The sequence below is a fragment of the Bombus affinis genome, chromosome 10 (assembly GCF_024516045.1).
Source record: "Bombus affinis isolate iyBomAffi1 chromosome 10, iyBomAffi1.2, whole genome shotgun sequence".
NCBI lineage: Eukaryota > Metazoa > Arthropoda > Insecta > Hymenoptera > Apidae > Bombus > Bombus affinis.
Genome location: NC_066353.1, coordinates 5,408,565 through 5,433,510, shown reverse-complemented (window position 1 = coordinate 5,433,510; position 24,946 = coordinate 5,408,565). Strand labels below are relative to the sequence as shown.

The 24,946-nt window shown below is 35.0% G+C and overlaps 1 protein-coding gene and 3 long non-coding RNA genes across 7 annotated transcripts in view; 3 read left to right on the top strand and 1 right to left on the bottom strand.

Moving 5' to 3' along the window:
* Nucleotides 1-641: 641 nt before the first annotated feature.
* LOC126921539 (G-patch domain and KOW motifs-containing protein-like) lies at nt 642-2,716 on the bottom strand. Of its 2 annotated transcripts, none has more exons than XM_050733256.1 (5): nt 2,343-2,716; nt 1,871-2,232; nt 1,688-1,791; nt 1,330-1,573; nt 642-1,044 (listed from the first exon to the last, which is right to left on the bottom strand). In XM_050733256.1, exons 4-5 carry the CDS (start codon nt 1,531-1,533, stop codon nt 643-645), a joined length of 606 nt encoding a protein of 201 aa, XP_050589213.1. In that variant the 5' UTR covers nt 1,534-1,573; nt 1,688-1,791; nt 1,871-2,232; nt 2,343-2,716; the 3' UTR covers nt 642. The 2 variants fall into 2 exon arrangements, with proteins under 2 accessions (XP_050589213.1, XP_050589211.1); XM_050733254.1 differs by having other exon boundaries at nt 1,315-1,573; nt 2,343-2,710.
* Nucleotides 2,717-2,800: 84 nt separating this feature from the next.
* Nucleotides 2,801-5,223, top strand: LOC126921557 (uncharacterized). Its single transcript, XR_007712384.1, has 3 exons — nt 2,801-3,028; nt 4,088-4,764; nt 4,881-5,223. It is a non-coding gene; the product is annotated as an uncharacterized LOC126921557 (long non-coding RNA).
* A 1,297-nt stretch (nt 5,224-6,520) lies between these two features.
* Nucleotides 6,521-24,946, top strand: part of LOC126921553 (uncharacterized) — a 63,668-nt gene continuing 45,242 nt past the window's right edge. The window contains exon 1 of one of the 3 annotated variants that reach the window (XR_007712379.1): nt 6,521-6,852. This is a non-coding gene — a long non-coding RNA (uncharacterized LOC126921553). Of the gene's footprint in view, nt 6,853-7,471; nt 7,810-24,946 lie in introns of those variants that run through there. The other 2 variants (XR_007712377.1, XR_007712376.1) reach the window with 2 other exon arrangements.
* LOC126921561 (uncharacterized) lies at nt 8,658-24,798 on the top strand. Its single transcript, XR_007712388.1, has 4 exons — nt 8,658-12,217; nt 14,893-15,074; nt 17,023-17,171; nt 24,155-24,798. It is a non-coding gene; the product is annotated as an uncharacterized LOC126921561 (long non-coding RNA).

Sequence of the window (24,946 nt, the reverse complement as noted above, 5' to 3'; positions counted from 1 at the left end):
CGTATAAATAATTTCGCGAGGTTTAGTCGCACGCTTGGTTTTCTCGTGAAAACTCGATCTATGGTGTTTCCCGTACGCGCAACCTTCACAGAAAAAGTTACTATCCTCTACAACTTTTATATTTGAATTCTTTAAAAATTCCTTAACGTGTCTGATGTTTTGATGACATAGCCGTTGGTGCCATAACAACAGTGTGTCCGCGTTTGACTCCGCTCTATTGCTAAGATTACAAACTGACGGTATGATAACTCGCATGTCGACCTTATATAAATTTCCAATAACAGAACCCCTTGCTATTATTTTCTGATTTTGTAAAAATATGCAGTTTTTCCCTTCCCTTAGAATACAGAAATCTATACCTCTTCTTGCAACAGATCTAATGGAAAATAGATTTCTTTTCATACCTGGTACATACAAGACATCGTTCATTCTACATGCTACCCCTTTGCCGTCCACAAAAGTCTCTACCTTGATTTTTCCTTTGCCGTACGCATCCATGAACGTACCATCGCCGATTTCTATCTTCACCGTGTTATCGAATTTTTCGAAGACGCTGAACCATTCTTGTCGTCCTGTCATGTGATCCGTAGCTCCTGAGTCGATTATCCAAGCATCAAATTATCTTATTATTATTATCTTATCTCAAACTTTTTCTCTTTCTTTGCCTTTCCTTTTATGTTTCTTACTTGATCTTTCAGACGAGCAATCGTGCTTCTTACGTTTCTTTGACTTCTTCAATCTTTTTAATTTATAAGAATCATTACTATTAGAGTTACTTCTTTCTCTTCGTCTCTTCTTTTCAGAATCACTATCGCTGTCATCATTAGATTCGGAGCGCCTTTTTCGTCTTTCTGATTTTTTTATCCCCCACTTTATCATACTTGTTCTTATTCTGCATCGTACTTCCGATTTTCTTTCTTTTATTACTACTTTTGTCACCATCTTCACCGTCTTCGGGGTCAGGGGACATTGATCTTTTTCTATCCATCTTTTGCTTGAGTCCCTTGGATTCCTTGTCCTTATATTCCTCATACTTTTTTGTATCTGAAATTAACCCCATAAAATACTGAAAGCTAAAACCTCTACATTTATCATATTTTATATAAAAATAAAAGGGACTTTTAAAAAATTGCATGCAACAACACACTTACAGGTACTCTTGAATTAGTTTTTCTACATGTCCGATTATGTCTTTATATGTATATGACAATTCAAATTTGTTTTCTTAAAAGTCCCTTGATGAAAAACTAACACTTCATATTAACTTTGAACTTTTGAGTTCTTAGAATATTCTGATTTAGTCACTGCCCGTACCATAAATTCATTTACAGATATTATATTTCCACCAAGAGCTAGTTTTATTATGAGCCTTCCTGCATCATCATCGAATCCTTCTACATGACCATAATTATTACTTTGTTTTCCAGCTATAATTTTCACAAATGTTCCTTTCTCGATTTTAACTTCTTCCTCTTCTTTTTTGGAATCTGTATTTTTCTTCTGCAATGCTACTTTGTCTGCTCCAAGACCCATACCTTTTGGTCGTAATTCTGGTATGACAGCTGCTACTAATCTGTAATAGTTAGAATAAACGATTGTGAAATAAAAAATGATGTTCTCTGTTTACTTTCCAATAAGTGATGTATTAAATACATATAATTGATTTAATCCAGAGTAAAATTCATACTTTTCATTTCAACCAATTCCCTTTCCTGGTTGCCATCCCATTCCCCTTAACATTGCTACACCAAAAGCATCAATAGGAATTTTTTCATAATCTTCTAACGTAGACTGAAAAATACAAAACGATATTTATAATATGCAAATGTAATACATCTGCGCATTGCACATCAATATGTTGATAACGTACCTGTTCTTTGCCTCCTAATGATTCATCTTTTACTAAAGGTAAAGTTAAATCATTTGTTTTAGTTTCATGTTCATTCTTTGACTTAAGTTCCTCAATGATTTCTTTAGCCGCTTGCTCTTCTAAAGTAACAACTTTATTTTCACTATCTTCAACTGGCTCTTTCTTTCTATATTGATATTATTGGCGATGTTTTTCCATTAGATAGCTTTGATTTTGCCTCGTTAACACTAGCGTCTCCTACCTTTTCCTTATCTGCCTTCGGAAGGTAAATGTCTGCATCTATTTTATTAACAATTCTATCATGCCAGGTTTTTGAACCTAGTAATGGAATAATTAGAGGTTCATCTTTTTTTTCTTCCTCACTGAAATAAAAAAATTGTTTTCAAATATATATATTCCGCTATTGGTGATTTTTATAGGTTAGGTTGAGGTTATATGTTTCTTGATTATAAATTTTACTTTTTGAACTCACCCTATTACTTTAATACCTTTCTCATCGAGGCATTCAATGTAATCAACTTTCTTTTTTTCTTGTGGAATAGCATTTTTTAACACAGGTTTCTTAATAGATTTCTTCTTTCCTTCTTCTGCCATTTATTCGTTATTTTAACACTGACTTATAGATCAATACACATGTATATACTAGACATAAAGATTGATGTCACTTGAAACTATGTACATGAATCTAATATCTTATTATACTTTATTAATCTACTCAAAATTACTTGCACATTACTAAAATTTCATTCCGACAATGTATCAAGCGCCTGAATAAGTGACATTAAAGTAAACATATATGAGAGAGGAAATAAGAAGAACTGACGCCTATGGTTTTCTATGTTACAGAGCTAGTGCTGCACCATACGGCCAAATGCCGAAGGTGGCTTATGCTAGTATATACCTGCCTATACGTTTCAATCAGAAAATCGATATTATGTGGTCGTGTGAAAATTCACATTTCCCTAGGAGCTGTATTTTGATAGATTTAAGCTTCTAATGGAGCATTTTAAACGTATAGAGTATACTATGAAGTAGATAGTAGTGCGGATCATTTTATATTCATAGAAAATTTGAATGTATAGAAATGTACAAAATGCTCATGATATGCAAAGATATGCAAAATATTCAAAGTAAACCAATCATCAAAAAGTTTAGAAGGTGAAACAAATTTCTTTAATAACACCTAGATTAATTTTTATTTGTTAACAATCCCATATATAACCATAGCTTTCGCCCGGCGCATATACGCGCCCATACATGCGTTAATAAGATAAGAGGAAATAAAAGACAGATTATCGATAAAATACACTAACACATATGTAATACGTGGATATATTATCACTCAGATTACACATATTATATATTATAAGGGAATATGTATACCACGCATATATGTAGAACGAACATTTCAAACTTGTTTATAGCCCGTGCGCACACATACATGCACGCATACGAACAATTTTTCGAACTATAATTCTATTAATAATTTATAACCATTTATATTTTTATATTTTTATATTTTTATATTTTTATATTTTTATATTTTTATATGATAACCATTTATATTTTTTAAAATATGTTCTTATGGCATACATATTTATTCCACGCTTCATATCTATCCACTCCGTAACTGTAGGTGACATTGTTTTTAACAATTTTGCTATTATTTCATAATTCTTTAATTCATATTTCAAAGTCGTAACAGATGTTTCTTTTTTTTTTTTCAAGTTTTTCCCATATTGGACTTATTTCTAGCAGCCATGCTTGCTTACAAAGCAATTTTATATCCACGCAAGAATATTTTTCAGTAGATTTTATTATGTGGTTTACAATATCCATATTCTCTAATAACTGGTTGCTAAGGTATAATTTGAACATACCAAGTCGAGTAACTTCATTTGGTAATGATAAGTATATTTTCTTTTCAAGAAAAAGTCTGCGTAAAGCTGCATCAATGTCCGTAATAATATATTTACAATAAATATTATTGTTCTGTTATATTAATAATAACAAAGGAATATTCCGCACAACACAATAATTAAGATTAAGATAATGAATAATTATGATATTAAGATATTTTCTACTTAGAAAACATCGAAATAGGGTGATATACATACCACGGGCAATTAGTTGCAGCCAAAAGAACTACATTAGAATTTTCGTTAGATACTAATCCATCCAATCTAGAAAGAAGTTCTGATCTGATTCTCTTTGCAGGTTCAGACAATGTACAGTTTACTCCTTTATTTGTGCCTATTCAGTCAATCTCATCGATAAAAATAATTGTAGGCGAAAAATTATAGGCAAGTTCAAATAAAACCTGTTCAGTTTAACAAATGTATTTATTATTTATTAAATATTATATTCAAAATTCCTTAAATTCATTGTTTCATCACGAACGTAATATCATTTCGTTTTCCAAACAACTATTCTATTTATATATGATTATTATTATATATGATATATTCTAGAATCTCTTCTTCGTAGACTAAGGAAATCAACTTAGACGGATATACTTCTCGGGATCACCTCTCCATTTGCTCACCAATGAGCTGGCCGTTATGTTAAAAAAGGTGCATTGGCATTCTGTTGCGACTGCCTTCGCCAACATCGTCTTCCCTATTTCGTAATTGCTTGTAAACATGTACGGGAATGAAAGAAATACGAGTATCTTACCTGTACCAGGTGGTCCGTATAGCAGAATACCTTTCCAGGGAGAAAATGGGCCTTTGAAAAAGATAAGGTACTTGAGGAGATACACAATGGCCTGCTTAATAGCAGATTTACATTCCTCTAGGCCTACAATGTTGTCCCAATATACATTTAATTTTGTCAGTATGATTTCCTGCGACAATACAAAGATGAAATGGCGCATAATCTCCGTATTAATTTCCGTAAGTGTTATGTAATTCGTTATTTAAAACTTTACTGAAATCAGTATTTACAATACGTATATTAATCGAAAATAACTTACGCATGAAATGTCTTCAATAATCTTTCGTAATTCCAGATTGTCTATATAAAGCTTCTGAGCCTATTTTGATATCTTTGATTGCGTGGATTGTTCCATTAAGATGTTAAATAGCTCCTCTTCTGATGAAGATTCATCGCTTTCATTGGCGAAAATTGATGTCACTGTCATTGCGAGATTAATATCATCCGTAGCATCACCCCTCATCTTCTGTTGTGCATTCCTCCCTTTCACAGACCCAGATACAGACTCACTTCTCGTTTGTTTGCTAACAGATTTGACACGTTTTACTACTTCTTCGAAGATTGAATGATATTGTAATCGATACGTTGAATACGTTGAGAACGTTGAATAGTGTTAAATAATTTAAATTCTTACACTTTGTTCGCATTTGTCATTTCCCTCGTCTTTATTTCCTTTTCAGTTATTTTCTTGCACAATATAGGATATTTTTGGAATTTCATCTTGTAATAATTTTCATATTCTGTAAGAATAATTTCCAAATCGACGTTGTCGCAGACTCGATATTTCCGAGGTAGACGAGCTTCCCGGATTAATACATCGCTAATGTCTACATATCTAAAAAATATAATTTTTAATTCATTGAACAAATTTTATGCTATGAGTACACACTATACGATAATCATCAATTAACTGTTTTATTTCTAGGTAAGACAGACAAAAAGAATGTACTGTTTATTTATTATTATATAAATCCTCGGCGATAATTTTTTGCCTTCTGCTTTTTAATTTCTAATTTTTAAAGTTTGAATTTAAATATATTTTCATTTATAACTAGTTAATCTACGTTATCGATTGAGTTATTCTATAACTACTGAGTTACCGATGTCGATTTTCAAATTTTGGTTCCTTCCCCTCTTTCCGCACTAATTTCTATTTCGATTGGTCACCGATATTATTCGAAAAAATTGCAACTAAGAAGATATCTAAATTGCAATGTACTCACCCATTGCGTTCCAAATAATCACATATAAGGTACAATATGTTCCGATTACGTTCCGAAGTACGACTCTCCTCCTAATGCGACATTTATTTTTTTTATTATTAACAATAATTATTAATAATATAAAGATTTTCATGCAATTTTCTGTTACATTGCGAGTTTAATAAATTTGTTACACATAATTTTGTTATCTACTATCTTGATACGTGCAAAGATAAATCTGAATGATATATAATACAGCGTAAATGGTTATAAATAATTAATTATTGACAATAATTATAAGAATTATCGAAAGAAAAAATCATAGATACTATGTGCGAGTGTAAAATATCACAAAAAATGAACAACAATTGTGAAAAACGCAATATGGCAAATCAATGACAAAACACACTCATGACTGTCATGGAAGTTCCAAAGTCTAAAATCTAGAATATTCCTTACCTCTTTTCGCAAATTATGAGATATCTTATTTGTGGTACCTTGCAGCGATAAATCACCGTTCATTGTGATAGTTTTAAATGTGATAATGATATCCTTGTATTGACTATCGCTTTTCGATAGTTACGAGAATTTTCGTTTATTACTTTGAGACAATCCGTCACTTCCTTTCTCTTATAAAGTTTCCCTTCAACTCCGTTGAAAACTGAGCATCAAACAGGAGACGAACGATTTGTTCGCACACATAAGCAGGGTGCGAATATAATGATGGAATAGTCGAATCCCGTCTACTGTATAGTAAGATGGATGCGACATGGAAATAGAAAGAGAAGGCTGTATATAAGCATTTTCTGTCCTTGTTTAATCAGGCATGCACACTAGTGGACACTGACGGCGCTCGTTTACCGTTGTTACACATTTCCGGCACAAGTACGCGGGCATTAGAGAAGAACGGAACGGTCTCTCTCTTTACCCCTATATCGCGTTTTTAGTTCGCTCACGCGCTCTGTACTTATATCTATTACATTTCCACCATAAGCAGCGGCCGTGCAGTGACTTACAAAAGTTTCGAACTCGCGGACGTTTAATCACGTTCCCTACTCCGAAGGGGTAAGTACAAAGTTGCTCGTCTCAGTACTCTTGTTAGAAGTTTTATCATCTCTTTCATTTCGTGGCTACAAGTTTTTCCAGGAAATTCTTATCGTTTTACAAGGGCTGTGGGACACAATGACGTCAGCTATCGATCATATACGCGAATTTGTTGTAAATTAATTAGGAGAATATCTGGAGTTCTTTATCGTTGCCAGCTGTAAAATATTAGAATTTTTCATTTATAATTGTCATATTTTCGACTCTTCCGTTGCCAAGACCATCTTGAAAGATTTTTGGTATGTTCCATCGCCCTTGTTAAAAGTGTGCCCATTGGTTAGCTATATTGATTTTAAAAACCAATACGTATATCAAGTTTATTATCTCACAGAAACAAAGAAATTCGTTTTATTAACGAATTTTCGATGTTTCTTCTCAATTTCCTTTAGCATCGAACGAAGAACATTATTTGATCAAACGTTTCATCGTTCAGATTATATTTCGTTTAAAAAGATTGAAATTGATATTGAGATAAAATCAAAAAGTATCCGTTGTTCTCGAACATTCTAGTATTCCTTCGCCGCCCGGGAGAAAGACAGGTATGAGGAAAGAGGATATTTTTTTTATTAACTTTTTAATATTGATATTTCGACAAATATTGACGTGTGCAGTGAGAAAATCGAGTGAAATTTTGAATAATATCGTTTTAATAATTTGTGAAACGAATTAGTTTGGTTTTTTCCATTTTTATTAGTTTCCGTCAGTGCTGATTGACGCGCCACTCCAGTTTCCATTTCCGTTTCTCGAAATTTCCTACGTCCTTGGTCTTTGGGACTCTTTGCCCAGGTAACTGCATTGCTTCTGGGTACGTCTCACCGTTCGGGTCTCTCGAGCTTTCGGTGTCAGTTGTTACCGTTGAAGGAAGAGAAGCTGGTGACGGATATTATCGAATAAATCGTTTATTCTGGAAAAGTTCGAGTAAGTTCGTTCTGTTTGAATAAATCAAGACATAGATCAATTTTTATCGTATCATCGTGATTCGCCATGTCGTACGTTTGGTTTCGGGATACCATATGTTTTTAATTTGGTACTTTTAATTTGACATTTTACGGCTATAATCGTGACAAGAAGATACTTTCAGTGAATTATAAATATTTTAAATTATAAATTATAAATATTTGTTATAAATTACAATCATACTACGGGGAAAAGTGAAACATATGTTTTCTTGTGGAACGATTCATGTGATAGTAAATTATTCGAAGCATAATAATGCTTAATTAAACATCTATACGGTAACATTTACGGACGAATATTGGGGTAATATTATCGCGTCGCTTTAATCTGCCATTTAATGCTTTGATTGCGGTCTTTGAAATGGCATCACAGATGCTGGTATAATATCACACGAAAAAGGAAGGACCACCAAGTGCACCAGTGCGTTGCAGCCATCGGGGGTGGATTTGACGCCGGTGCCGAGGAGAGGCGCAGAACGTGTTCGATCGACCCGCGAACGCAGCCCGTGCTCATACTGTGACAGAGTTCGTTTCAGTTAGTCTCAGTCGCTGTTTGCCCGTCGACAGCGTATAGTCGCGCCGGTCAACGATTATTTTTTCTTTTTTTGTTTCTCGATAATTCTCTCGCAACACTCGTTCTATACGTACACCATCAGTTTATCGCGCGATCATTGTTCCCGCTTCCCCTACCTTGTCACGTCCTTCAAAGAAGATTTCCCTTCAGTTTTTTGTTGTTTGGGGAAAATTCATCGCTCGGACACATGGATTTATCGACACGACGATTTATCGAGGCATCAGCGTGATGTACTTTTCAAGTTTCATATTTTCTCTATGATACTTTCTAAGGAGAATTTAGAACTCGAAAGATATCAATTTCCAGGAAATTTATGAGACCATCGATAGGTTTGAATTTAATTAACTCTCTTATAATTGGTATTTCAATTTTTCAATTCCTTAAATTTAGCTTTCTTTATGCTGTTGGACGATATAACGCGGGCATTTTATGATATATCCAATATATTCGTATATATAGTTTACTTTATACATTCGATAAATTTCCTTGGTTGGCCGGCCTGCAACTCACATACGGCACTTAATAAAAATTTGTTTCGTTAGAGGTCGGTGTTTGTTCATCTTCGTCATAAAAATGTCATGACGTCATATCATATCACAAGGGTTCTTCTGAAAGCTAGATATTCGATAACAAGATTAATGGTTTTCGGTAGCTTGCAATGTCAAGCTTTGAACTGGCGGGATCGCCTTGCTGTCAAATCGCCATTCAGCAGCGACCATATTCTTTAACTACGTTCAAGACGTATATCACGCTACAGAAACCATCAAAGGAGGATAATTGCAAGTTAGTTGCCTCTTAGAAACGAGACAGTTGGTTGTTACTTGTTATCCGTAGTTGGTAGTTGTTCTCCTTAGTCGCCACATATTATAGAGACGACATTCATAGTCACCAGTTGCCTTCGCTAATAGTTTCTTGTTGTCTGTAGTTAGTTCTCGTCATCGCTATGTATTCCATCAACCACGTAAAATTTAACATATAGGATTTTATTCATTTTTATTCTTTCTGTAGGAAGATTCTTTAAGTAATATGAATTTAAGTAACTATTTTATGATACAATAAGGTGGAAAAACGATTATTTTACGTAACGTAATTTTTTAAAGAACTTTGAATTTAAAGGATTCAGATAGATATCTTAAACGTAATTAAACCCTCCATATCGTAACAAATTAAAAGAAATTGCGCAAGAAAGTACAAATACATTTAATGCATAAAACATATATTTAAAATCCAAATGTAGGCGTTGACGCGTGCGTGCTACATGTTCGAAACGTTCGTTACATCCGCGATAAAATTTGTAACGACGAAGAAGCTTAACATATGGTGTGCTTCAAGACGACAGTAAAAAGTGTTGGCGGATTTTTCGAAATTTCTTCCATTCTTAATAAAAATATATTGTATAAATATAGTAGGATTTTTCAAATTTAAATAGTTATAATGATTTGAAACTTTACAATCGTACGGTTCTGTTTTATCCTTTGAATATACCTGTCATTTTCATATCTCCTTTTAACTAAACTAAATATTTGGAAATCCTATAATTTGTACACTTCTATTTGTGAATAAGATCGATGAAATTAAAGCGTAACTATGCTTTCAATAATGGCTTCGATGTATTGCTCACCATTATGGCGGATTAACGTCTCTAAGTGATCGACCTTAATCACTAAATGGCAGCCGCGATTCAGTGGTAGAGCCTTACACATGACGGACATTGCAAGCGCTTCTAAGACGTCTATTGTGAAACGTTTCCAATAGCATCGGTTACGACGACGGTGAAATCCGAATAGAAATATATATCGCGTATCGCTTCAGCCTGACATGTCTTAAAATAACAATTCACAATTTTTCGTTCTTAAAAAAGAAAAAAAAAGTCTATAAAAATTATATGCAAATAAAATAGATAAATGGATAAATGGTTGTACAAATTTATAAAACAGATATTACAAATATACGTAAATAAATTATATATTTATAAATTGTTTGTTTAAATATCTGTTTGTTTAAATAAATAAAAGGGATATTTACGACTTACAATGAACTTACAATGAGTCCTGTTTTTAGTTTTAAACAAAGCAAAAACGGATAACAACTTTTTAAAATGTAAAACTCAACGCAACAGTGGTTTTTTTAAATTAATCAATAACGTTCAAAGTTAATTAATTTAGAGTGGTTTGTACATTTTGTATGCTCGCCGTATTTTAACGTTTGATGTGTAACGTTTGATGTAGTACTTGATGCCCGAAAAATCGAAAAATAATTAAATTTGATCGTTTCGTCGAATTTACAAGTGTGTATATTCGTGTGAAATCCTATGTGCTTGTGTATGCTGATGTGAAAGGTGGTAATATATTTTTCTTTTTTCGATTATTGTTGTCAACTTTTGTGTGGAATAAATCAATTCCGTGAATAGAAGTGCAATCAATACAGCTTACTATGAAATGATAGCACAACAACAGTACATATCGCCATTGACGTCAGCTTCACAAAATTTCTCGAGTATCGAGGTCGTCCATTTGGGTTAAGAATTTATTTCCAAAATCCCACAAGCACGAATATCTTATGGAAATCCACTGTATTTCCACAGTAATTTTTAATAATCAGATTCCATATTGTATGCTACGATTCGAGGCAAATCTGCAGCTAATTATTATCTTTGCTGCCTTTAAATACCATAAATAGTCGTCCGTAAATTTTAAAAGATTTTCTGTGCCATACTTATATTGTGTATTTTAGTCTTAAGGTGCGGGTCGTGTTCAATTAATTGAAAGTGATGAAACTGTAATGGGTCACGATAGTCAAATATTAAAAATGGTCTCGTTGGCTACATTTAAAATCTTTACGAGATATATATGCATAGTACGTTGCTACTAGCAACGGGTAGCGACGAGCAATAGAGAACAGTACCTTCCTTATCTCGTCGTGATTATGTACATACCAGTAATGCACAGTACTCGTACTGAATATCTTACAACATCTACATAGATTTTCAGATTTGTTTCGAATATTACCAGCATAACCATGATAGTAGAATTCTGTTACAGTATTAATTCTATAGTGCCGTTATGCATAATACAGCCCTAAAATGTTTCTACAAATATACGAATATTTTCGTCAGCTACTATATTCCAACCATGGCTTATTATGAAAGGAAATATATAACGAAATTACTTGTTTTTTTAGACTAAATTAGTTTAATTTGAATAATTTTAGTAATTGTGTAGGATCGAACAACAACTTATCATTAGCTTCACTCGAGACTTGATTGCACGTAGCAACGTAATTGCGTTGGAACTGAGGGTAGAAAACAATGTCAACCGTTAGACGCGTCCGTCTGGCGAATGTGTAACGCGTGAATAATAGATGGCGGCAATCACTTGAACCCTACTTATAGCTGTCTCGGCTTATATCGTAGCATTCAACCTAGGGTATAACGATAGGGATCATTAGAAGTTCAAAGGCCGGCTGATCAGCCTCATTTTGTTCCATTTTTTAATCAAGCGATGAATCGACAAATTGTACAGATTTCGATGGTTATCACAGTTCTCTGGGAATTTTGAAGCGCGGTTCGTCGAATTTAGTCGGATTGGCTACAGACTCTTTTACGAGCAGCTTGAAACTCGATCTAGTTTCGAGAAAATGAAAAATTCGTTTTATCTCTTTGCTTCCCTGTTCCTTCCTTCCTCTTTTTTTCTTTTTTTTTTTTTTTGCTTTTTACATTGCGTTAAGACCGGCTAAATAATATTGATTGCCATGGACGTTGGCTGGTTTAAAATCACTGACATCGACGATAACAAAAGTAAGTTTGATGATCATTTATCTGAGCCGGTGTTATTCGACTTGAGCTCTGCACATTTGTTAATATTATTCTAGTAGGGATGAGATACTACAAATTTTAAATAACTTCGATTAAAATTATATTATAAAAATTATATTACATTAACGTTTAGAAGTCAATAAAGTGGAAAGAATTACGCGAGATAATGTAAATATAAATTATATTACATGGAAACAATACGGCTAGGTAATTTGAAACATTCTGGCTAAAATTGCATTCTTTCAAAGTTAGGACGTACAGTATTTACAAAGTAGATTAAGTATCAAATGGGGTACTTAAGAAAATTCATGTTATCATTCTTTAGTAAACATTTTCAGCAATAGCCTTAATAGCCTTCTGCAAAAGCTGCTTTACGTTACGTTAACGTATTCATTATTAATATTAATCATATTGTTCTTATCTCCTAGGGGCATAACAATCCATTTTTATATTGTGTTAAAGCTAAATTTCTATTAGATTGTCGCAAAATTTTCTTTCGTTTTATAAAGAAATGATAGATACAGAAAAAATATCGTACATCTATCATTTCTTTATAAAACGAAAGAAACTTTTGGAACAACCTAATGTTTCTCTACAACGACACTTCTACGATGTTAAAATATTTGATAAAAATATTTGATAAAAATATTAAGAAATTCTAATATTGATTTAAACGTATCGATTTATTTACTTTTCGCTGCCAGAAATTGTTAATTATGATTTCCACTTGAAAGAGTATTTCATATTATGAGGATAAATGATCAAATTCATCTCTAATATACACGTTAGAGAGTCATTTATAGCTGCAATCCTGTTTACCGTTCATATTCCTGGAACTCGATAATTCACTAGGCGATTGCTTTAACCGTGCAGAATACATCCATAAATAATTAATCGCTATTAATATTCCATCGACTTTTGAAAATCCCTGATGTGATCTATTTCACGTGATGAGAATACGTGTAAAGTGAGGTTATTGCTTGATTATCTTTAGTCGAATAAATCGAGTGATTCAAATTATAATGCGGAAGAAAGTCAAAACTATGTATATTATTTTTTTCAATTTTTATGTATCATTTGACGGAAGGAAATTTGGTAAGTAAGGTTCACCTTCTTTAATGTCAATGATTTTGACATATGTTATTAAGCTCCAAATTCTAAGCAATCTTCTATATATATATGTAGTATCTTAATGGGTCTTAGAGGAAAGGACAAGTAATGATGTTTTGATTTAATAAATAATATTCGAAGCAACGAAATGATTACAATGCTGTCGTACGTCTTATTCTCATAGACGGCTTCCGACTTCCCGATTCACACTCTTCGGCTTCTACACTCGCTCGCTCTCGCTTCTCAAGTCACACTCTGCACACCTTTTGCATCCGTCTTCTCCGGCTGCTCAACTAACACTGCCTTTAGCGTCTCTTTGTCTTTTCCCGTCCTATCGGACACGTGTCCCGAAACGCCCGTGGCCAGAGTCACGCAGGCCCTTTCCACGAAACTATCCACTTAAAAAGAACCGACGACACATTGATGTACCCGACGATGCCGCGGCTCTCGCGGCATTGTTTATGGTTCGGCAGATATCTTAGGCCTTTTGTCCACGATACTACATATATAACATACGTATAATAGTCAAAGTTCAACTACCAAGTATACGCAAAGCTTTTATTTTCAATTTATGCGATACACTATGTTTCATGAATTTATTTGCTAACGGTATTGAAACAAATAACGAGCAGAGGACGAACTATCCGTGAACTGTTTTGCCAACGAGTACGCTTCCAATATTTTCTGTTTGAGAAAACACACTTGTTGCTGTTGCAACTCCAAATATTTTTACAGCCGATGCTTTTGCCAGGAATCATCGGCTAACATGTAAAATAGAGAAAAGCCATAGTTGATTGTAATGGAAATTTAGAAAACCTGAAACTCGATATAGAAGGGAAAAATAAAGGAAAGGAAGGGAGAGATAATTGGAAGCTTGGGGCCAGGATTAATTCACTGAAACCGGGCTGCTTGTGTCATCACGAAACAGAATTGCCAGTACGTCATTTCTGTGCTCCCGTCCTCGTAAAAACGGTTTCACTCGTTAAGAAAAAACGAATAGGCGGTGAAGAGAGAAAAAAGCAGACAGAGAGCGCTTTTAAAAAGCTGACGAAGCGTGCGTTGCCACAACGAGACACACGGTGCTATTTGTCGTTTTAAATTGGGCCGCAACTTGTTTTTGAGATCTTTGCTAGAGACATGTGAAAACACGTTGGAAGTATATTTCTTGTTTTTGTGGAATTTAGCTGGAAAATGAAAAATAACGTAAAACATGTACTTACGACTTACAGGGTAATTGAATGTATACACTATAATAACCAGCGATTTAAGGCTTTAAAAGATCGAAAGAAAAGAAAAGAAAAGAAGAAAGATAATATGTTGTGGCAGTCTAACTCGATCTTAGGAAATAGAGAGGGAGGGAGGGGCGGAGGCAAAGCTTGTTAATCTGGAAAGAATACAAGCATCAATTTCAAGCACTTATAGAGAATCAAGCGGGCTTGTTAAGGTCGTAAGTTGGACAATTATCCCGTGTTAGGTTCAATCAGCTTAGTTCTACACAAAATTGATCGAATCATGTGAAAACAAATGTATTCTGATTTTTGTCGCAGATATTTCTGGTCTACGCACTCCAGTGCCAACACAGCAGTTATTGAAACAGCTGATTTTCTCCTATTCTAGAGCGACAACATCCCCTGATCTTTTACAACCATGAAGGACCTGTACTCGAAAATACTTGCAAATCTCATCTGCTTGCAGGTTATTTTTGTCACTTTCTTCCCGTCAGGGGCTGGTAAGTTGATACTGATTAATTATACCATCGAAATTCTATATAATGGCTACAAAAAATATTTGCATCATTACCCTCATTTCCTAACGAAGCGCGTTTTTTTACCAAGTTTTATATTTCATTTGATAGTATCAAATCTCTGTAGTTACACGAAAGTATTAAATGATAGGAAACTTGATATACACGAATTTAATTAATTAATAAGTTAGTCGATATACAGCCATTATTATTTCATGTGAAATATTACAACGTCAAAAACTTAACGTTCTTGTACGTACAGTATTAATCACAAATTGTAAGAATGTTTACTGATAAGCAAAATAGATAATATGGAAAACGCAGACCTATGGAAAGAGAATTCCTGACATTAGACAGGAATACGCGATTGCACGAAATATTTTATGGTATGTCTAACATGGAGAATATATGCGGCGAAGTACGAAAAATTCATCCTGAGATATGTATACGACCTACGCGGTACGGGACGTGTTATAAATGGTTTCCGCCACTCAGCCGTATTTGAATTTGTGAACACGATCGAACAAATGACGCGACAATTATTAATTGCCGTCTCTGCCTTAGTAACGATTCGCGTTGGAACGAGGTCGAATCGTTCCGATTCCACGCTCGATTAACAAATAATTACAGTGGACATCAATTACTTGGATGACCTTCGTCATTTCAGCTTAAAACGATTAATTTGATCAAACCAACCAATTATTTCAATTAATACAATCTGCACTTTAAATTCGCACGTCTTGTGTATACACACCGGGCCAGAGAAAAGTTTTCATTCGTTCGAGTAGAACCTTCGTAGTCCTTGAGGACGCGTGTCGCTTCTCGTGCACCTAAAGTTTCGCTCAAATTAACCGATTTATTTGAATTCGAGCGAGTGAAAACCTCTTTGTCACCGTGAGTTTGTTACTTAATTGATACTCTTAGATGCCCTTTGCTTTCAATCTCTTACATCCATTCTTAATTAGTCAAGTCGTTTGACTTTTGACAAGTATTTTGAAACCATTTTACTAACACCAACCTACTTTTTTACTTGAGATTATCCGCTATTTTTATTCAAATGTATATGTACGTATATACACTTTTGAATTTTAAACGAACCTTCTATTATACCTATATCCTTTAAGTGCCGTTTTAAGTTTCAAGAGACTTTAACTCGGATAGCTCGACTTGGAGTTCTAACGTATACTGTAAAGCACACTTGCGAAGTAAAACAGCAAACACGATATAAAAACTTTTTCCCCATGTAAGAAATCGAATAACCTATTTCAACGGTGCTTTAATCTCATCGATGAAGCATCGATGCAACGAAGAAGCATCGTGATAGCCGCAATGCGGATCCGTTGAACAAAAATTTCCTGGTACGGTCGTTTGAGTAATGTTATTAACCGTTTTAGTGTCGGATGTTTCAAGACTCCGTATCGGTTTGTGCTATGCAGCGCGCTAGCGCTTCGTTTATTTATTTGCGAGGAGTACCGATCGACGCGATCGCGCTGCCCTTTTTCATCCTGTTTTTTTCATCGAAATATACCGTTCGACGTGCTCGCGCTTCATTTCATCGGTTATACTGGAAGCGTTACAACAAACACTCAAAAGTTTGCGAAATATTTATGCTCTGCGTTTCGTTTGCGTGATAACATTCTATAATGCAGGATTTGGTTTTCCGATTCAAGAGGTAATTTTTTATATTGGTGTTTTTTTTTTATTTGGTTTATGATCATTTGAAAAACAAGTAATTACGAGAGGAAACTCTGACATGACTCGCGACGAGCACGCTTGAGCGCGTTGCGAATTAATGATCGTGACCATACATCGTGGCACAATTTACCACGGTACGCGAATAGAGCGATCACGCTGCGTGGCGTTAAAACGGTTAGCGTAACTGCGCGTACGATTGTCGAGTGGCAAAGATATTGACGCTGCTAATTGTTTTCAGTGTCTTTAAGAGGAAACTGTACTGATTTCGAAGGAAAAGTTGTCTCGTATGGAATGATGTATGTGCCGGGACCTTCGATTTGCACTCAATGCTTCTGTTACCATTCGGAGCCAAAATGGTGCCAGGCTATCTTCTGTTCACCTCCTTTGGTAAGTATATGCTCATTCTAAGAGCAACCAGCTTAACACAACCATGAGAAACTAAAGTACACCGTTAACGCTTGCATGCTGGTCGTTAAAACACATGCTGCGCGAATAGGGTACACAGCGATTCATTTAACTCGCCTTGAATTAGTTTTAGAAAGACAAACATGGACAGGGATAATTTTTGTCACGAGCCGTTTAATTTAATCGTTCATTAGAACGAATTAATTTACACCTGCTGAGATCGCGATTGATGTGACAAATTCGAAATCTTGTTCCATATAAATATTTTTAAACAAGCACGTCGTAAGCTTTGTATATTTTTTAATCGCAACGAAACTGTTCAGAGAAACGCTGAAATTATTAATTAGAAAAGGAGATTTCTACGCATCGTTGTAAAAGTGTCAGGGAAAATATTCGTGAAACAGTTACGTTGTTACAAGTTCTACAAGAAGAAATATTGAAAATCACGTTCCACTTATTCAGTTGCACGTGTAAAAGGTATCTTGCGTTCGCGCAAAAAATCTCTGAAGGATACATGCTTTATAATAATTGGAGTGTCGAAGTTGTTACGCGGATCGGCGTACACGTACCTTTTAATGAAACTAGGTTACTCATTCGTTATTCGTTCCTAATTTTCAGCTGCACAATTTTTACGCAATAAAATTTTATACACCTGTTCGGTTTATAAACGATTCAATTCAAATTTAACAGAATAAAAGTTGAAATAATCATTTGTACTTCATTAAAAGGTTCTTTCAGCATCTCGTTTTAATATTTTTATTGGTAATATTTTGTTAATCGTTATATTTAAATGGAGTTTTTCAAAGGAGAGACATTTTAAGGTAGGAAATGGACATACATTTATAATAAGAATTCAGAAGAAAGAATATTTCATACAGAAAGAAATATTCCGTATGTATAAATAACTACGCCATGAATTTTATATGTATCGGATATTCCTTCTGATTAATGTATCTGATGTTTTTTCACGCGAGGTAGCGTATATTTGCATCTATATGTCTCTTCGTTTCTCAGTAGTAAAACTTAGCATTCATGCGGCTGATAAGTAGTTACGCACTGACAACGAGAAACATAAAATGAGTAAGAAGCATGAGACATTCTATAAGAAAAATAAAGTTGTTTTTATCTTTCATTGCATATTCGTCAGAATATTGTTAATAAATATTTAAGTTAAGATTTCAGTTGAAATAAATACATAGGATTAGACATTTATTTATATATGTATCTATGAACGCATTTGACATAAAATTTTGATAACGACTAAAATTATATATTCTGATATTAAATTAATTTAATGAGAATAAAAAACTAATTTTTTTAAACAAGATTTTGTATAAAGTTATATTTATTAGGAAAAGTTCGTTCATCCCTTTATAATATGATAGGATTAGACTCATAGCTGTGTAAATCATTTCATGGAATAGTATATGTGTGCGTGTGTGTTCTAAGTTTTTATTATAAAAATGCTAAATGTACTAGGAGACGTTTTTAAAAATTCATACATTTCTCTTCATCAAACATATCAATCGTTATATTGAAAAGTTAATTGTCTTTTATTTGTTTCGAGCTGCACATTGATTGAGACATTCGTGTTGGTTATAATTGCGAATTTAACGCAACGAAGTTGTTTGAATCCCTTGCAAGCATGTAAATATATCGTCGAATTAATAGGTCAATTACTTGAGGTTGGAATTGAAAGAAAGGGAAAGGTGGAGGAGAAGTCTTGCGTTTGAATGCGGGACACTTTTAAAGCCCACAGTTCGCTGAAATTGCCAGAGAATTCAATTAAATGGCAAATTAAACCATTGAACTGAATCTGTTTCCAATCGCGAGCTTAGAAGTTCTATCCTTTGAATTTTTATATCAGTCAACTTTCTTTTTGTACGTACGGTAACGAATATAATTCATGAATTAATGAAGTATGTAATTGGATGAAAGTTCTTCTTCCTGGATTCAGTTTAGACTAAGAAAAATTATATAATAACGAAATTATCAACTTAAAATTGATAGAGTGTATAGTTTATTATTTTTTTCTTTTTTGTTTTTTTTTTTTCTTTTGCGTGAGGAGGGGCAAATGCTGTTACGCATACCCAGTGATGCGGATCACTGGGTTATGTGGGACTCGGGCGGATGTTGTTGCCATACCCACTAAAAACCCCTCCTCCTTTTTCCTTTGCTTTGAGGACAGACAACCCCGGTAAAACCTGTCGGCAGTCATCAAGGTTGTCCTTTCATGCCCCGTTGTATCTTCTTCTTCGGGCAGTTATTCTGTATATTCTGTATTGCTCTCGTCATCTTCTCAGCTAGTTCAGAATACTGGGCTGATCTCCTTCTGCGGTTTTTCGTTGTTTTGTATTCTTGCCTTCACTGCTCCGCGTAGTTGTTGTTGCTCTTGTTCTCCTCCTTGCTTCCTCCCAGGCCTCCGCTGTTACCCTCCTGTGAGACATGACGGTCTTGCAGAATTGCCTGAATTTATCCCAGCTCTCGTTCTTGGCGGTCACCGTGGCGATCAGGTTGTCCACGTCTATCTTCTCGCCAAGAGCGTTCTCCAGCTCGATCCTTCTGTCCGTCCACTTCGGGCACGCGAAGAGGGCGTGCTCTGCATCGTCGTTAGGGTCTCCACAGTCGAGACAATTGCTGTCGCTGTTCGTGCCAATCCTCTTCCTATAGACACCGAAGCTCCCATGCCCGGTTAACAGCTGCATGGTGTAATGATCGATGTCCATCTTCTTTTTGGTAAATAGCAGCGCACTCGGTATTAATTTCCTTGTGACATTCTCCTTTTTGTGGTTTTTCCACTCCTTCTGCCACTCCTCCTGGGCCTTCCTGCGAATCGCCTCCATTTCCTCCTTCAGCTTGCTACCGTCATCCGCACCGATCCTGGGCTTATGGATCTTGTTCCTCTTGTAAGTCTCTCCGAGCGCCTTTATCTTTATGTAAATCGGGAGAATCCCGATGAACACGCAAAGTGCCGCGTGGGAGACGGTACCGTATGCCGTCGTTGTTATGCAGAGGGCCGTTCGTTGTGCCCGTTTCAGCTTCTTCCTGTTCTTATCGGTATTCGCTAAGCTAATTCTTCTTTCTGAACCCATACTGCCTCCGATGGAACGGGTCCGTTCCGATGCATCTCTCGATGATCTTCTTAAAGCATTTTTCCCAGACCTTGCTCATGGCTGGGAGTATGCTTATCGGCCGGTACGCGTTAGGGAGACTGGGATCCTTTCCCGGCTTCCTTAGCAGTATTACTCTGGCCGTCTTCCAGCAGTCTGGTTCCAGCTTGCTACCAGCTCCTGCTTCCAGCAGTCCAGGAGTCTTCCATCGACTCCTGCAGCCTTCTTGGTGTTCATTCTTCCGGCGGCATCGACGACATCGCCTTCGCCGATGACGACGCTGAAGCTGATGTCTTCTTCTTCTTCGGTCTCTGCCTTTTCGCGGCCCTCGTAATGGGAGGGTCCGTGTCCCATGGTGAATAGCCTCTGTAGGACTGCTTCCACCATGTCGATCGGCATGTCGTTGGTTGGTTTCTTGCTTTTGCATCTCTTCACGACTGTGCGATAGGGTTTGCCTTCTTGCTTTTCTGTATGGATGGAAACGCGGTTGAAAAGTAGAACGGAGTAATTAGCGATGCACGATCCCTGGCTGGTGAATATTTTTCCATCGGGAGAAGTCAGGTCGAGCGATACAAGATTTATATGCTCGTTCTGCCAGTTATTTCAACGTCTGTTACGCGATGGAAAATGAACATAAATGAATAACAAATGTATTACAGCCATAAAGATTGCTTGATGTACGCCACCGTTTTTCCCCTATTTCTCCGATACAATTTTCCTTTTTTTTTTTCTTTGCCAAACACTTTACTAATCGGTACGTATTCGAATTATCCTCAATTATTCTCGGTTGTTTCCGTTTCCTTTGGATTTACATAAGTACACGTTTGATGTACGTGCAGAGTGAGATAATAACTATTAACAGCTATAAAATAAGAAGCGAAAATACGTTGAAACTCGACTTCTAGATTCGCGAGACTTTGCAGAGCTTCGAAACTCTCGTGTTTCAAACCTAATAAAAAGTTGCAGAGGGAGAATTACATTGCGAGATCTGTTAAGGAAAATCGTATCGTTGTAATAGGATTATTTCAGCGAGGGAAATTCCGTGTTGCGTGTAACGCGTTGCAAAGCCATGAGCTTTCTTTCGGGTTAATATACATAATCGCCTTATCGAACTTTCCATCTCACACGTGAATTTTGCATTTCAATCTTCTTACTTGCAGTCCAGTCCAGTTTATTGTGACTAAGCTAAATGTTTTATAGAGAGACGTACAACTCTATGAAGGGGAGATCAATAAATTGGGTTATCTTTAAATCACTGACAATTATTTCATCGACACGATTTCACCGGCAGCGAATTCACCGGCAATGTCTATCAAAGTTTATTTACCGATACACCGAGTGAAATCACCACAATCATTTCACCAATATTCTCCTTTGTCGATAATTATCATGCTTGCCACTACATGTTATCGTTGATTAAATGTCTTTATTTACACATTCGTTTACGCGCATAACGAGATAAACGAAGAAACGAAAATGATATGTTGTCATGATGTATTGTTAAATTACTAATTAACACGAGTTATATATCTACCTACATGAAAGCTTCTAAATATCAATTATAATTCATGAAAGCACACAAGCTATTTTGCTATACACAAATAGAATTATAAGGAAATGTTACGTGCTAATGATTTAACGAAATCTATGCCTCTGTACATTTGACATTTCTGTATTATTACTTGTGTACTTTCTGCTCTTGTTTACGTCATCGGAAGTAAAAATACGTTAAGCGAATCAGCTAATCTATTTGAGCGATTCAATGGCTCGGTCTTCTCTTATGCGACTACCAAGTAAAAGATAAGTTCTTGGTTACATAATATTTTATAACATCCAAATTAACTATTTTTTTTCTTTTTCTTTTTCTTCTTCTTTCTCTTTTTCTTTTTTTCCTTTTTCTTTTTCTTTTTTTTTTGCCTGGGGGAAATCCGCTCGGACACGAAGCCACTTCTTAGGTGGCGTGGTAGTGAACATCCAAATTAACTGGGGCACTAATTAGCTGAAGCTTCTAGTCGAACCAGGTATCAGTCTTTGTACGCAAAGGCATTCATTACAATCGTTTAAAGTTTGAAGAAACACCGTTACAAATTCGTGATATAAGAGAAAGCGATTCAAAACTCGGATTCATTTGTTGGAATGACGCCGTGGGCAAAAGTACATAATGGAAAACTTTCTTCCAAGACCAGTTGATAGCGCTGACGTAATTAAAATGTGACGATATTGCCAGCGACGTTTCTCCAAATAAACGACTAACTTATTTACGAATTGCCGTAACACGATTGCCGCTGGTAATACGGTTAGTAATCACTTTATTGAATTTTCGCTTGACGTGACATCGTCGAGTTCCTAGAGAGATTCTTCTCCCTTGTAAAACTATGTTTCTGCAACGACTGTATTTGTTGAATTGCCGTTCGAGAACAAGTCCTTCTCTTTATTACGTGTAATAGATTCTTCTTTTTAAGTTTTAATTTACATTGGTAATTTTCTATAATTTATTACTCGAATATGGTAATTTTTTCTTAAAAAGTTTGCTTTTTCTACAATTATTTTACTACAAAACCCATCAAAAACATGATGTATGTATATATACCCTCAAATATTATCGGTTTATTCTCAAGCTATAGTTCAATTTCGGAAATTGCCAATTAAAATCATAAAAAAAAAACACACACACACAGAAAGTTCGTTAAAATATGCGATTTTCCAATCAAGATATAGAATTTATTCGAGTAATATAGATTACAGTAGCGATGGTGACGGCAACGATGAATGGACTGATTCTTCGTGCGAAAATAAATTGGAAGCGCAGAACGATGCATTGTTTCAGGGTATATCGATTTTCAAGCATGGTTTTAAAGTACGTGTGCGCGTGACTAGGTTTGTTAATTAATGCCGCTCCCAGGTTTTCATTATATAAATGTGACACCTACATATCTTTAAGCTTTAAACAATTGGACTAACAATTTCATTAAATTTAAATCAATATTTATCTTTTTAAACGCAACAATATTTTTAATGACAACTTCACGTGTAAATCAAGTGCATACATATTCGATCGTTCTTGAAAACCTGATTCTCTGCGAAGAGAAAAAATCCTTGAATAAAGATTTGATCTACGTTTTATATGCTACGTTTTACATCCACCTCTTTTCAGATATACCTCTCTATTTAAAATCATAGATCGTCACACTCTATAGGTATTTCCTTGAAAAGGTTAAAGTCGTTCTGTATAAAACCCAATTCAAAGGGGAAGGAAATTCTGCGAAAAATTCTTTCAGATTTCCCTATGTTTGAGCTCGAATCAAAGCAATCCTGTATAATAGGATAGGATGATAGGATGATTCTGTATTATTCCTTGTGTACTTTCTGTTCCTGTTATTTACAATAGGATGATTATGCGTTTAACTTCTCATAGAATCTCTCTGATTCCGTATGATATCGTCAGTGTTTTTGAAATATGTTATTGATGTCGTAACGTCAACCGTTTCCAGTGCAAATTCAATTTTGAATCGCAATTTCCATGTTTGCGTGGCAAAAGCGTAAAATCGATAACGCACGCAAACATGTCTTCTTTGCTAATGGCGTACTATAAATATAAATATTTGAATAAAAATTTTGAAAATCGATGTAACCTTTGAACTTTATCGTATTCTGTTTCATAGCACAAATTATTCTTCCCGAAATGTACGTTTAGTGTTATAATATATTTGACCAATGGTTCTCAAATACTAGTTTTGCAAAAGCAATGGTGGAATTGGAGCAATTCTTTCTTCTTTCATTCTTTGAATGACCTGGATTTTCGAGTAGTCTAGTGACGATTGATCCGTACAATTAATCGATTTCTTTTTATTACAGAGCTGCAAGAGATTCCGCGTTGGACGCCGATGTTGCCAGTTCCAATGCCTGGATAAGGTTGGCACTGAGCATTGGTCCGGATCTGATGTGGTTATTGTCGATGGTTCACATAAACTTGAAAAACATAGTGTATTGTGGACGCTGACCTTAGTGATGGTAATTGTAGTATTTTAATTTCTTTTTTTAATTAAAAATAAAGATTCCGATGGCGCCGTTGACGAAATTCGTACCTTATAAACGTCGACGATTAGCTTCAGCCATCGGGAAAAGTAGTGTAGTGTAAAAAGTAAAAGTAGTGTAGAAGTAGTGTACAATGTAGTCTGTTAACAAAGAATCATTTGTAACTGAATAATTATACCTCGAGAAGATTATACCTGAGTAATTATATTTATTCTTATTTTCTTCCCCTTTATTTCATTTGAATAGATTTTTGTATTCAAAGAGCGAGGTATGATTATATCAGACGGGTTAATTTGTTTTTACATATGTCAAAAGAATGAAAGGAGATGACGATGAATCGGTGACAGGTAGAAAATTGTAATCTGTTGTATTTCCATGGTACTGTAGTTGATTATATTTTGTTCAATATTATTCATATTCTATCATGTAATTTGGGAATATACATACATATACATATATAAAAATATATTAGATAGTGGTATACTTATCCCCTAATCTTTGTGATTTCTATGAAACTTTTATGATTCATTGTCACTTGTATGAAGGATGGAAATATAAAAAATTGATAAAATTATTAATAATATTTATTATTATTAAATTATTATTATTAAA